This window comes from Gastrolobium bilobum, unplaced genomic scaffold (assembly GCF_033153095.1).
Source record: "Gastrolobium bilobum isolate Gb01-03AN ecotype WA unplaced genomic scaffold, APGP_CSIRO_Gbil_v1 utg1162, whole genome shotgun sequence".
Classification (NCBI taxonomy): Eukaryota; Viridiplantae; Streptophyta; class Magnoliopsida; order Fabales; family Fabaceae; genus Gastrolobium; species Gastrolobium bilobum.
The window spans coordinates 590,741-605,821 of NW_026898943.1; the positions used below are offsets into that span (position 1 = coordinate 590,741).

At 35.7% G+C, this 15,081-nt stretch overlaps 1 protein-coding gene across 1 annotated transcript; it reads left to right on the top strand.

Moving 5' to 3' along the window:
• The first annotated feature begins 597 nt into the window (after positions 1 to 597).
• On the top strand, positions 598 to 2,358 carry LOC133285689 (1-aminocyclopropane-1-carboxylate synthase 3-like). The gene is made up of 3 exons (XM_061482962.1): positions 598 to 744; positions 959 to 1,251; positions 1,377 to 2,358. The coding sequence occupies exons 1-3, from the start codon at positions 598 to 600 to the stop codon at positions 2,356 to 2,358; spliced, it is 1,422 nt and encodes a 473-aa protein (XP_061338946.1).
• The last annotated feature ends 12,723 nt before the right edge of the window (positions 2,359 to 15,081 follow it).

Consider the following 15,081-nt stretch of genomic DNA (forward strand, 5'->3'; position numbering starts at 1 on the left):
TTTTTCTCTCCTGCGACAACAGGAGAGCATAAATTCCAAACATAATATTCAGTAGTATCGTTTAGAATGATTACAGTTTAAAATGAAATGATAAATTATGTATTTAAAAAAATATAAGATTATAATATTAGATTTTTTTTCTCTTTAAAAATTATATCATGTGATGTGTTATGTTTCTGTTGGTGAAATATAGGTACTATACTAGTATATTATATATTTTTTTGAGGTTTTGCCTCCTTTTTCTCACTCTCCCCTCATTGGGAGAGAGATTATCGTGGTCAAAGTGTTGTATTCAGCATCACGTGGCCCTCTTTGCCAATAGGATTTTGCATATATAAATACCTGCCTCACTACATCATCCCCCAATCCATCTTCAGCATTTCAGCCCAAAATCAAGACTATAGTTGGTAAATCAAGACCTTCACCTTCACTTTATCAATCTCTCTGCAATTCCTCCAATACATTCTTGCTACCCCTGCTTACTCCTACAAGTTATTGCTTGAGGCTTTCTATTTTTCCCTAGTCTTTATTAATTTCTATAGTTCTTCACATATAATCTTCTTTCATTTCCCATCCTTCGCCCCCAAAAAAAAAAAAATGAAGCTTCTGTCTAGAAAAGCCACATGCAACACTCACGGCCAAGATTCTTCATACTTCCTAGGATGGCAGGAATACGAAAAGAACCCTTACGATGAAGTTCTGAATCCTAAGGGAATTATTCAGATGGGTCTTGCAGAGAATCAGGTTAGACATTAATTCCCCAAGTAACAATATTATTTTAATGCTTAGTTAGTTACCTTCTATTATGAAAAAAAAAAACAGCACAAGGAAACAAAGAAGCATAATTCACTGTGTTTTTGCGTAACAATCTAGGTAGGCATGCCATCACATCAAGCTTTATTGAGTAATGTCATAATAATAAAGGTGGTGGGCTAATAAAATTTTTGTCTTAATGCAGCTCTCTTTCGATCTCGTAGAGACTTGGCTCGCTAAGAATCCAGACGTAGCCGGATTCAAACGCGATGGCAAATCCATATTCCGAGAGCTAGCTCTCTTCCAAGACTACCATGGCCTACCATCTTTCAAGAAGGCATTGGTAGATTTCATGGCAGAGAGTAGAGGAAACAGGGTGACTTTTGATCGCAACCACATTGTTTTAACAGCTGGCGCCACTTCAGCAAACGAGACCCTCATGTTTTGTCTCGCTGATCAAGGAGAGGCCTTTCTCCTTCCCACTCCTTATTACCCAGGGTGCGTACTTTATCTTCTAAATTTCACTTGTAATATTCTGCATGCTCATGAGTACCCACACCACACCCATTTCGTTTTTTTTTTTTTACATGCATTTCTCTGATTTCGTTTGCACTTGTGTGCAGATTCGACAGAGATCTCAAGTGGCGAACTGGGGTTGAAATCGTTCCAATACAATGCACAAGCTCCAATAACTTCCAAGTCACTGAATCAGCTTTGCAAGAAGCTCATGAAGAGGCAAAGAAGCGTAACCTCAGAGTCAAAGGCGTCTTGGTGACAAACCCATCAAATCCACTGGGCACAACAATGTCTCGGAATGAATTGAACATGCTCATTGACTTCATCAAGGACAAAGACATGCATCTCATAAGTGATGAGATTTACTCCGGGACCGTTTTTAGCTCTCCAGGATTTGTCAGCATCATGGAAATCCTAAAGGAAAGAAATGACCTTAAGGATTCTGATGCTCAAATCTTGAACAGAGTTCACGTTGTCTATAGTCTCTCCAAAGACTTGGGTTTGCCGGGTTTCCGCGTGGGTGCTATCTACTCTGAAAATGACATAGTTGTGGCCGCAGCAACAAAAATGTCAAGCTTTGGCTTGGTTTCCTCACAAACGCAGTACCTTCTCTCAGCCATGCTTGGTGATAAGAAATTCACTCGAAACTACATCTCCGAGAATCAAAAGAGGCTGAAACGACGACAGAAAATGCTCGTTTCGGGGTTACAAAAAGCAGGTATTAACTGCCTTAAGACCAATGCTGGCTTGTTTTCTTGGGTTGACATGAGACACCTTCTCCATTCAAATACATTTGAAGCTGAGATGGAGTTATGGAAGAAGATAGTGTACGAAGTTCGATTAAACATATCACCCGGTTCGTCTTGCCATTGCACCGAGCCAGGTTGGTTCCGGGTATGTTTTGCTAACATGTCCGAAGACACTTTAAACCTAGCAATGAAAAGATTAAAGAACTTCGTTGCAGACTCCAACGACAAAGGGTGCAGTAACATCAGAGCTCAGTCTTCGGGAACTTCGAGAAGAAAGTCACTCTCCAATTGGGTTTTCCGGCTATCGTCTCGTGATCGTCGTGAACAAGAAGAACGATAGCCTGGTCATTGTGTGAATTGTGAAGTGATCATATGAACGCATGCACAATTAACTTTAATTGTTTTTTTCCTCCCCTATTATTTTTGGTGGAGTTACAACTACATCGTTTTTTTTTTTTTAATTGGTGAAATCGTAGAGAGAGAAAGAAAAAGCACTCTGTCTATTTGGATGGGAAGTGTGGGCTTTAGTTGGCCTGGTTTGTATAAGTTCCATCTCAATCATCAATTCCCTTACGTATGAAAAATCTTCTTGGTGTGATCCATGAAAAGTTTGAAATATATTATTATCAAGTACTATGTTCATGGTTTATAAATTGTTATCCCAAGACTTACATATAATTGCACATAAATCATGCTAGTTGTAAATAGTAATTAATAATAGCATACATATGTGTGAACACGCACATTGCTTACGAGAGCTTACGCGTATATGTAAATAATGGCACCGGCGAGATAAGCGGAGACACACGGTGGGTTGGGCTGCCGACGTTGGCGCCGGTGTTCCACAGACCGACCTTCTTACGGATTTTTCACTGACCTAACAGTCTTCAAGGAGTATAATTAGGAGAACACGTAGTAGTGTGTGTGGTGTCAGAGAACAAAAAGTCAATAATATTAGGGTTTCGCATGTAATTGGACATCGGGATTTTCAATTACATATACAAACATATTCTCTTTCTTTCTTTTTACCATTTTAAGGGGTTAATACTTAAAAAGACATGGCCAAAGGGAGCACCAATTTTCTCCTCATCTTTAAGAAATTAAAGGTTATGTGGCGGAAACAAAGTAAAAACTTTTTTTGTGTTGAAATTTGAACTTGGAAACCCTTGATAAGATCGTCACCCACTACGTACGCAAGCACAAAATCGTGCGGGAGGTTTTTTCAACCAAAAAAAAAAAAAAAAAAAGTTGAAAACACCTTGCTTTGTTGAACTTTCTGGGAGTAATCATCACTGCTCAAAAAGTTATTTGTTACGCGTTGTGTAGGACGATCCATGTGCTGGCTATCTCTCCACGAATCACGAACTCTCTTTATTAATCAACTTTAATTTTAGCTTTTGACTCACTTTCCAAGAAATAAACGGAAGCAAAAAGTTGCTTGAATTGATGGTTGGATGAGGAAAACTCGGGAAGACAGCAACATTACCAGTTATTACAATTCACACAAAATTATACATTGATAAAGGCAATTTGTTTAATTTAAAAAGTTGAATTTTTTCAATTAAAACATATGTTTAATTTTTTTTATAATATTTAATAACTTTTAAGAAAAATAAAACTTCAAATAAATATTTTAATTTTTTAAAAATAAAAGCGATTTCTAAAAAATTTAATCATAAATTATTATTTTTGATTTATCCAAATACATATTAATTAAATTAGCATATGCAGTTAGTCACATGTATCACTCCAACACGCAAGCTCATTTTCAAGAGTCTCATTCAGGCTTGTAGTTAGCCCGAGCCCCGTGTTATGACTAACGCTATCTATGATCATGCATTCACAGTTGGAAGAATATGTATATTAAATCTTTCTCACTTCTCACTCATACTATATTTATTTAAAGCACAAACCTAGCACATACTAAGGTGTACATATATGTATGTGTTATTTTGATCGAGAATAACATTTTACCTACCAAAACAAATATATTCATATACCAAAATTTATATAGGGAAATAGAAGTATAATGTTGTAGAAAAGTTGTTAGGTTATGTTATAGAGATAGGGATTGTGGGACCCACACTTGTTTTGTTTTGTTTTTTGAAAACAAGTGTGGGTCCCTCAATTTCTATCTCTATAACATAACCTAACAACTTTGTTACAACATTATTCTTCTTTTTTCCATTTATATAATAACAACACAATATGGAGGTGATAAAATTCAATAATTATTTTTACAAGTAAAAGCGATTATACTAACGAAACAAGATATCTTGATTTTTAAGCGACACAAATCTAACTGATGAATTTTTTTTCGTAACTCTTTTTGCAAAATTTTTGATAATGACTCTACAATATATGCAAACAGGCTAAATTTGTGTGTTTGTTTTTAGATTTCAAGCAAATGAACTCAAATCGTCGGGTCTTGTCTACAAAATTTGAGGCTAAAATATTGGGCATAAACTGATGGAGAGAATTTGCAGTGACAGAGGTCATTCTCAATTAAAATGTTTAATGATAATGAGTGCCTAACCGGTAGTTGAAGAATTTTTGACAACAAGTGGTTGTTACATACTTACTGAGAAACCATAAAACATGGAATTGATTGCCTTTTCATATACCACATTTCGATTTCGACAGGATTTTCCCTATTAAGCACGCGCATACAAATGCTAACGCTATATTGGTCATAATTAAGAGTTATGTGAGACCCATTGATTAAAAAGATGGGAATATTTTCCTCCTGTCATCGCAAAGAAAAATATCCATCTAGCCGACACATTAAAAAATTTGCTTTGTTTTATTTTATTTTTTGATTTATTATATTGGTGGAGTCCATCAATTTATGTCTCTGCAAGAAACTTAAATTTTTTTCTGTAACATAACCAACTAATTATCCTGAAAAGATAATAAAAACAGTGTTTATTTATATTGTTGGTGGACACGGACCTTTTTTTGACAATACCCAATTCGATACTCAATTTTATTGCCAGCTGGCTGACAAGGAAGGAAATTCTTCTTCCTAGCTAAGCCAGCTAGTAGTTGCTACTAACTGCGCAAAGATTCCTTCCCTTTGGTTTTGTTGTATCTCACATCATCCAAAGCGACGAATGATTCCAATCCTTCTTGTGAGAAACAGAAAGATATTTAAATAAGAGTTAAGCTTGTGTACTTTTAAAAGACATAAATTGTATAAATAATGTTACTTTTATAATAAAATAAAATAATTATTTTCACCTCCTGATTCAACTCAAAGGATTCAAAGGATGATTGTGTTGCACTTCGCTTGAGTCTCGCATAAATTAAAAGAGTAAAAGGTTTTTTTTTTCGATTTAAGTAATCATGTCTATTTAATTTAGAAATTGACTCTGGATAGCTAGGAAACGAAGGCAAGATATTTGATTCAGATCTTTATATTTACTTATAAAATAATTTATTTTTTGAGTTTTGTGACATTTTTAAATAAAATAAAAGCTTTTAAATTTTAATTGAGAAATAAACCGTGCAGGGTTCTTAATTTTAGTGGAGAAATATCTATGTACATATATACGTAAAATATATATTTTTTAAGCATTAGTGATAAGAAATTTAAATAGATTGCATAACATTATAAGTTAAAATGTTAGTGTTATCATTATTGAGCAGGTAAGAGATAGTATGACATGGTAAAACAGAGCAATTAATGGCTTAAAGTTAAATAAAGATATTTTAGTTAAGAGTTTCATAATTAAAGCTTAATTTTGCGTTTCTTAACTCATCTTTCTTTCACGAAAACGACCCTTAAAATGTAATAGAGGATTTATAAATTTGGGTTGAGGTTAGAAAACATTAAGGTGTGGAAATTTCGGTCCATTTCTGCGTTTCCATTTACTCTGCATTTGCTCCGTAAGTTAAATTATGTGTTTGTTTATGCTGAAAAATAAATGAATATAGCACCAAGAAAGTTATATCTTGTTTGATTTTTAACAGTATAGAAATTAATATGAAAAAAAAAAATACACATTTTAAGAGACAACGCAAAATTCTAAATTTTTATTGTCACAAAATTAGGTCACAAAATTTTGCTTACAACGTAATAGAGAAAAAGACCAGTAATCATTGTCCAAAAATGATACATATTCTAAAAAATTTAAACCTTTAAGTCTAAAAACATAAAAAATAATCATTTATATCAATAACTTGGATACATTATTTTTGCTTGTACGGCCTCTTAATATGCATCTTCCACATTCTCCTTCACCTTTAACAATCAATATTTTGGTTACAACTAACTAACATGTCATGAAGTTCGTTTTGAGCATGATTGTAAATTGTATTAAAATTATTGAAATTCTCATAAAGTAATTATTGTCCCGCGCAAGCCGAAACAGAAAACATGTCAACACAGTTTTCTGTTAAAGATTTTTTAAACGCTTCTTGGATATTGGAGCTTGGACGGCAATGGAACATGAAGTTATGTATTGCATTTTGGCAGAATCTAAACATGTACAATACTTCAACAACAAAAATCAAAACCCTGTCGTAAGATAAATGAATTTATCATCTTAATGAAATATAGAGAAGAAAAGAAAAGAAAATGACGGAATAGCTGACGGTCGACTTTCATCCAGACATTAAAACTTACTTAATAAATATGCTTACGTAGACATCAACAATACAATTGGACATTAATTGCTCATACTTGTAATGCCATCGTGAAAAGAAAGGAAAGTGTGTGTTGAATAAGTTCATGTTTTAATTGATTGTGTAAACATTTTGTTGTTGAGAATTGAATTGAAAAAAAAAAAAACTGTAGTTCCGTATCGTATAGTTAGTTAATTATTACGTTGATTTCAGATTTAAATTTTAAAGAATTTAAAATTTTTACTATTTGATAAGTGGTATATAAGTTTTCACTTTCTTACAAATTAATAACATTATATGTAGTACGAGAAAATTAATTAATATTATACTATGAATTTGTCTATTACTTAATTATACTTTTAATTGATACTTCTGTTATAAATTACAGATATGCAGTTTAGGTCCCCAATTATTTTTTCTAACAACCAAATCTCTCAATTTTTCTATTTGAAACAAATAAATTTCTTTATCTGTTCATATAGGAAAATTTAGATAAATTAAAGTTAATGGCAGGTCTTCCAAAATTTTAACTTAATAAATTGTCAAGTAATATATGTAAATTATTGATTATATGATTAATTTTTATTAATAATTGGATGACAAATTGATGGGGGGTTATATTTTTCAATTATAAAAATTGGGAAAGAATCCGTTTACAAACTTTTTTGAATTTTTTTTACAAATTACACTATGTTCTCCCGGGAAAACATAGTGTAGTTTATAAGAGTTTGCAAACAAAAAAGTTTGTAAATATAACATGTCCCATAAAAATTAGATAATTTGATAGGTAAAAAAATAATATAATTAAATGACTAAAAATGCATCTATATTGTGCCCCTTGATACCGAAGCGAACATAACCTTTCTTTTTCGTATACAGGGTAAACACAAAATGATTACTTTTATATATGAGAAATATTACTCACCTTTCACATGAGATATCATCTCTCATTTTTTTCATTTTGATTTTCGTACCTCATTTTTTTGTTGTTGTAATGGTGAGACCCACCTATTTTTTCTCTACAGCATAAGATAACTATCTTATGTTAAACGAGACTAATAAAATCCTTTATATATATATATATATATATATATATATATATATATATATGAAAATCATGTAACTCAATAATACGTGACAGCTTAAATTATCCCTGCTTACCAAAAAAAAAAAAAAAAATTATCCCTCACCCTCAATAAATTATTTCAACTATGAATGACATAATTGAAAAACAAAACTTTAGTTAGGATTTTATCCCATCATTTTTTATGTAAACTTTCCTGCAGGATGTGCAAATTTAGATTACGTGTATGGGTGACATGTGGGTTTCACATGATGTAGCACATGCTAGGGAACATAGAACACCTGCATAATTTGAATGCTGTGGGGGAGAGAGAGAAGAGGCCATTTTAGGGTTTTCTCTGCTAGTTAATTAGCTAGCAATTTGAATAGCTTCTCGAAGAAGGAGCTGCTAGCAACTTGCAAGTCAGGCCAGGCCCTTCCTCTGTTGATGAGGGGACTAGAAGGGTCAAATGAAAATGGCTCTTTGCTTCGCATAATTATGCCCTTTCACCATAAACCCATACAAGAAATTTTAGTACCGTAATTTTGGGTCCCACAGGTCTGCTAGGATAGACCATTACGATGTAGAGGTTTCTCGGTGAATGATTGATCAATCACAGAATTGTCTTTATTTTGGCCACCATGAAAATATATGAAAGTTCGTCTCTTTTATTTGTTTAAATATGCGATGCGATTGCGAGGCACCCTATCCAGTACCTTTATCATCAAATTAATTACTCTGTCATAGTCCACGTTGGGAATATAATTGTGTTCCCTATTTTAGTTTAGCGTCACTTCAAAATAAAATTTCATCCGCGTAAAGTAATAAAGCTTGAAATATCCTCTTTTTATTTATATTTTTCGTAAATAAGATTAAAATTTCAGTAACATATATATATATATATAGAGAGTAAATACATTTTTGGTCCGTAGCAAATTTCACGATACCTGTTTTAGTTCCTAGCAAATAAAAAGGCCTATCGTGGTCCCTAAAAAATTCAAAATGGACTCATTTTAGTCATTTTAGGGACTAGTATGGGTCTTTTTTGAATTTGTGAGGGACCACGATTTCAATTAAATAGGTCCATTTTGAATTTCATAGAGACCACGATAGGCCTTTTTATTTGCTAGGGACTAAAACGGGTATCGTAAAATTTGCAGAGGACAAAAAAAGTATTTACTCATATATATATTACTTTTTTTCTCTCTCTTTTTTTCTTAATTTTTTCGTGCTCTTCATCTAAATTCATTTATTACTGATGCCAACTAGTTTAAGATAAAAATATTATTGATATAATTATTGGTTAAAATTAAATAGAAGAGTAAATACTTTTTTCTTTGGTAGATGAAGAGTAAATGCTTAATTAACTCTACACAATAACAACAACAAAATAAAAATCAAGCAACAAAGCATAAGTTTTGTTGGGAACTCGATTTCCTCAAGTCGGCTAAACAGCCTTTGTGCGGTAGTCAATAAGATCCTGGATATCGGATCTCGGCAATACCTCGGCCTGAACTTCACCAGGTCGGGCAGCGCAGCGGAAAATCAAAAACACAAACAGGAGAGAGAAGGAGAACACAAACAGATTTTAACGTGAGAAAATATTCTCCAATGAAGAAGTAAAAACCCACGGGACTTAGTCCAGATCAAAAATTCACTATGAAAATAATGGTTACAAATAATCAAATTCACCAATGTGGTGGTTAACTCAACCTCTCTAATAATGGTGATAATCAAACCTCCCTAGAGATGTTTCACTCAAACTCTCTAGAGATCTCTCAAACACAAAGCGTAGAGCTTTGCTCTCAAATCTCTCAACTCAAGTATCACTCAAGAGTCTCGCAAATATTTTTCTTTATCTAACCTAGCCTCCACCCACAACTAATGTATATATAGAGGAGATGACATCTAGGGTTTAGGGTTTTTAGAAAACCCTTCTATGGGCTTGGGCTTGGGCTTGGGCTTGAAGGAGGAAGCCTAACAAGTATTTATTGCAAAAAAAGAAGAAGCAAGAAACTATCTTCCTTATGATTTATCAATATCATTGATATCAAGTTAATTCCTTAATCAGAAGTTTTATTTATAACGTTCTCACGTGTATAATTAAATGATGGTTTTAATGTTATTATAAGAAAGTGTTTTTTAATGGCTAAAAGACTAAGTTGATATTTTAAATGAATAATATATATATATATATATATATATATATATATATATATATATATATATATATATATGAGGTAGGATCCTTTGACAGCAGTGTCAAGTTTGAAGTTTGACACCTCTTCTGAGAGCAGTTAGATCAAAAAAGATCAACGACTCTGATTTGTAAGCATGTGACACCATTGATCTTTTTTGATCTAACGGCTCTCAGACGAGGTGTCAAATTTCAAATTTGACACCGGAGTCAAAGGATCTTATCTATATATATATATATATATATATATATATATATATATATATATATATATATATCTTATTAATTCCTAAAAAATATCATTAAATACTTTTTAATGGATCGAAATTTGAGCTCCCTCTATTTTATAGTAAATTGTGCAAAGTGTAAACATTTTTTCACCATATGTAGATTAAACTATGTTGATCTTTGGAACGCACAGGTAACTAATGTTTAAAAAATGGCGAAGGATGGTTATTAAAAGATCGATACGATACAAGGGGAACAATGACCATTTTTTTTACCTAAATTGCCACTGTTCACAATCTTATTTACCTAAATGTCACGCCAACAATCATTTTTTCCAAACTGCCACGCGGGCAGATTCGCTAGGCATTGTAGTGAACTACGTATGCTGATGTGTCAGCCTCCTGGTGGTGCATGAGTTCGCTACTGACACAGGCGAACTTGGGTGCAATAAATGCTGACACGTATGTCAAGTTCGCTATCACCTAAAGCGAACTAGGTGTACCACATGTCTGACATGAACCTAGTTCGCTGGGGTCAAGGCAAACTCCTTGCCATGTGTCAATTGGCACACAGTTCGTTGACTGGGCCAGCGAACTAGGTGCCAAGTGGCAGCAACTGACACAGTTCGCTGGACCCATCAGTGAACTCTATGCCACGTGGCAGCTCCCCCAGAAGTTCGCTGCATGGGTAAGCGAACTACCTCCGACAGTTATAGTTCGTTGGCCTAGATAGCGAACTCAGTGCTATTTAAACCCCACCCCTTCCCCTTCCCCTTCCAGACCCACTTTGTCATCCTCGTGCATTTTCCTTTAAAGCATCCATACTTGTTTGTTATTTTTTGCTATTTCAGTACATAAAATGAGTGAGAGTAACAATGATGACAATATGTATTCTATGTTACAATGGGAGGAGATATTTTGGATCGAACGGTTAAGTGTTTGAGGGAGATACAAAGATGTTCTGCATGAGTCCGTGTTGCAAATATTTTGAGCTGAAGAAAATCATATACAAGAAGTTGAGATTACAATGAGGTCAATCCCTGTCCCCGACTGATTGCTAGATGTGCTTCTGGTAACCCAGTGCAATGGGTTGCTGAGGAGGTGGTTTAGGATGAAGATGTGTCACTAGTAGTTGATGCATTTCGATAGCATGGAGAGTCCTCATACATTGAGTTGTATGCGAAACTAAACACCGGTGGAAAGGCAAGCACTCAAAGTTCCATCCCTACCAATTACTCCATAGACATTAACAGGGAGCCGCAAGTAAATCCGGATAATATGCATGTGTCACCCCCACCACCATCACCCCCAATAACACAACATTTAGATGTGATTCCTGCCAATGACATGTATGATCCGTCGTGGCGTACTGATAGTTCCAAGGAAGAGGTTGATGAAGGTCTAGTCCCTGACAGTGACTCATCGGATACAAACATTGATGGTGATTTCCGAATGGAGCCGTCTACTGCATTAGTTGAACCGATTCCATCACCGAGCATTGTTGGTACGCATGACCCACCACCTGCTGCAGGTAGGTAATTTACCGTTTGAGTTTTATTTTATTTTAAAATGGTATAACTAATGACATGCGGACTTGTGTCAAACAGGAGAGGATAGTGTACCATTTTGGTCGCAAATACCACATTACACGAACACTAACTGGGCACACCACGATCAAGAGTGTGATGGCATGCAAGGGGCACAAGTACCAAATTGGCAAATGGGTCAAGAGCTCTATAAGGACCGGCAGTTTGAAAGCAAGCAGGATGTACAAATGGCCATCAAACAATATTGTATGGCAAATAATCGCACAACTGTCGTGCTAAAAAGTGATACGAAAAGGCTGATCATGGTTTTTCAAAATCACAATGATGGTTGTCCATGGAGGATGCGGGCATATCTTAAAAAAGGCGGCCATGAATGGATAATAGGCATATGGAACAACATCCATACACGTGTTAGTCAAACACTTTCACAGGATCACAAACAACTTAACTCTAGTTTCATTTGTTCATTGATCATCGGTAAGTCAACCAGCCACTCTATGTTTAAATAAATATCGTATTCGTAACGCTAATATGCTGTTGTTTGTCAAATCGCAGAAAAGATACGTGAAGAGCCTAGCGTAAAAATTGGCTTAATCCAGGAGAGGATTTCATCTAATTTAGGATGTCATATATCATACAGAAATTGTCTGTCAGTCTACCAAACTCAGCGAATGCACACAAAGCATGAAGGGCCTCGTCATATATCTGGCGGTAAGTGAATGCTCCCTGCGCCTCGTCCGATGCCATATGAACAACAATCTCGAGGCGATCACTCTGTGCTGCGGAAAAAATGTAAAATTTATGATGTCATTATGTCAACAAAATAGTTCTCAAAACGATAATGAAATGTCTGAAATTAACATACCACATGGGGATGAATGGCCGATCTCTGCATCATCCATCTGCGTGTATGCTGAAAATACCACTGGATGTACGTGCTGCTGATAGAAAGATGTCCATCTCCCTCGTTGGGATGTACACCCTGCACAACGAAGGCATCCTTGGAATGCCACTGCGCTATATACAGTCCATGTCGGTCCTTTCAGTCTACGCCACCCTTACCAGTCAGGGTGACAGTAAGCAGCTCCGAACATTGCAATGGATCGCTCGGTATCGGCTGCCTAAAATGAAATTGCCTCAACACTCTATCGGGCTGCTGGTACACAACGATCTGGTAGTGTATAAGTGGGCATACAACTAACCATCTTCGCGACTCCTCAGACGACGACTGATGTGCAGCGAAACCAGCGTATGGCCTCCACTGTATCCTGCAAATGGGCATAACGTCGATGTGGTGACGGTAGCGTCTGATGTGGGAGAACCGAAACCGTCGCGACGTATAGATAATAAATCTGCAAAACAATAAGACAAATAAAATTGTTGTTAACGTAATAGACACAAAAAATGGAGTTATAAAACAACTATGTGTATTGATTGCAAGAAAACAAAAAAGTTCAAAAGGCAGAGACCTGGCTCCGAAAATAACCTGGACGTCAATGATCTCAGGGAGTCCTGGTGAGATAGTAGGGAAAAGTGTCCATGCCCACAACTGTGGTAACAGAGCACATCCCTCTATATCTGATCGTCCTGGCTCAGTAACCTTGCACAACTCCCTGTACAAAGTAGCCAGTACAACAGAATTCCAAGAATACGTCCCCGTCCGCTGAAAATCATCCAGAAATAGTAGATACCGTGCATGCATAAAGCTTGATGCAGTCTTAACGAACAAGCAACCACCCAGTATGCGCAAGATCAAAGCACGTGTGTATCGCATACGACCAGCTTCAGTGCCAGCATGTTGATGGTAATGCAAAAACTGTTCCCTCAGAAATGTAAAAAAAAAATGGTTCTTATGAAAGTCGCGCAGCCGACCCGACTGTACGCCCAACAAATCTGTAATTAGCTGCGAGAAGGGATGGCCTCCAACGCGGCCACATTCAACCTCTCCATCTGTGGGCAATCCCAGCAGATGGTGGACATCCTCCAAGGCAAGCGTAACCTCACCCATCGGCATATGGAATGTGCGCGTCTCAGGCCGCCATCTCTCAACAAGGGCCGAGAGGAGTAAGTGATCAATCTGACAATAAAAAAAATTACATTTTATCACAATTTATTAACATACAACATGTAATTTCATTTGTTATAAAGTGTACGTATCACTAACCTCATGGTTGCGCAGACGCGCAACATGATAAAACCCAGCCTGCCTAAGGTAAAGCTGGATATCCTCGGGTATGTCCAAATGATTGTGTGACGCAGCGTTTCTGATATTGAGGACATGATCACGTGTAGGGGTGTAAATGGGCTGGTCTGGGCTTTGGCCATCCTGGCCCAAGCCTACGTCAAAAAAAATTCGACCTATCTGGCCTACTGGCCTATTAAAGGCTTTATTTGTAGGCCAAGCCCGGCCCATTTTCAAAAATAAGAAAGCCTGACATGGCCTACAGGCCTTGTAGGCCTCCCACTATATATACTAAGCAAAAAAAATAATTGTATAGAGCAAAGAAAGTTCCATTCATGCATGCACCAGTACTTCTCATATGAAAAAAATGACAAACAAGAAAGAGTCAACATAATACCTCAGCTCTAGAATATATATCATAGAGGAATAGAGTCAAAGAAATGGGAAAAATAAGAAAAATACAATTACTGGATGCTGAAATAAAGTCTACAAGAGAATGTTGTTCATATAAAAATCTTTAAACCACCATCAAGACAAGGGAAAGAAGAGTATTATTGAAAGATCTTCATCAGTAACATCATAATCCAGCAAGGTACCCATTGCTCCATGGTATTAAGCTGCAACAACATGTAAAATTTGGAGACATTAGACAAGTTTTCCTTTCATAAAATAAAATAGCACAAAAATTAAGAGATATTGGTATTTGGTACTTTGTGTCTTTGCCACATAAAATAAATATTATTTTATTATTTTATTTTAATAAATTAAATAGGCCAGCCTACAAGGCTGTAGGTCGGGCTTGACAAACTTGGCCTATGGCCTATTTATTAAAAAAGCTTTTTTATAAGCCTAAGCCTACTCTACTTTTCTGAAAGGCCGGGTCTGGGCTGGGCTCAATGTAGGCCAGGCCGTAGGCTAGGCTGGGCCAGCCTGACCCATTTACACCCCTAATCACGTGCATTTGCGTCATCTGATGCGTTCCACACATGCGTGGAGATGTGTTTCTCCTGCAACGTCAGGAGAGAACGCACGGATGGACCAGGGTCAATGAAAGTCTGGTGCGGATCCTGCTGCTCCATGGATCTATTTACAAAAAATGAATACATAATTACTAAGAAATGAATAAATATTCAACATTATTTAATTATTCTATAATCCATATATAATTAAATATTACATACTAAATAATAAATAATAACAACATTAATATACTTAGCACAA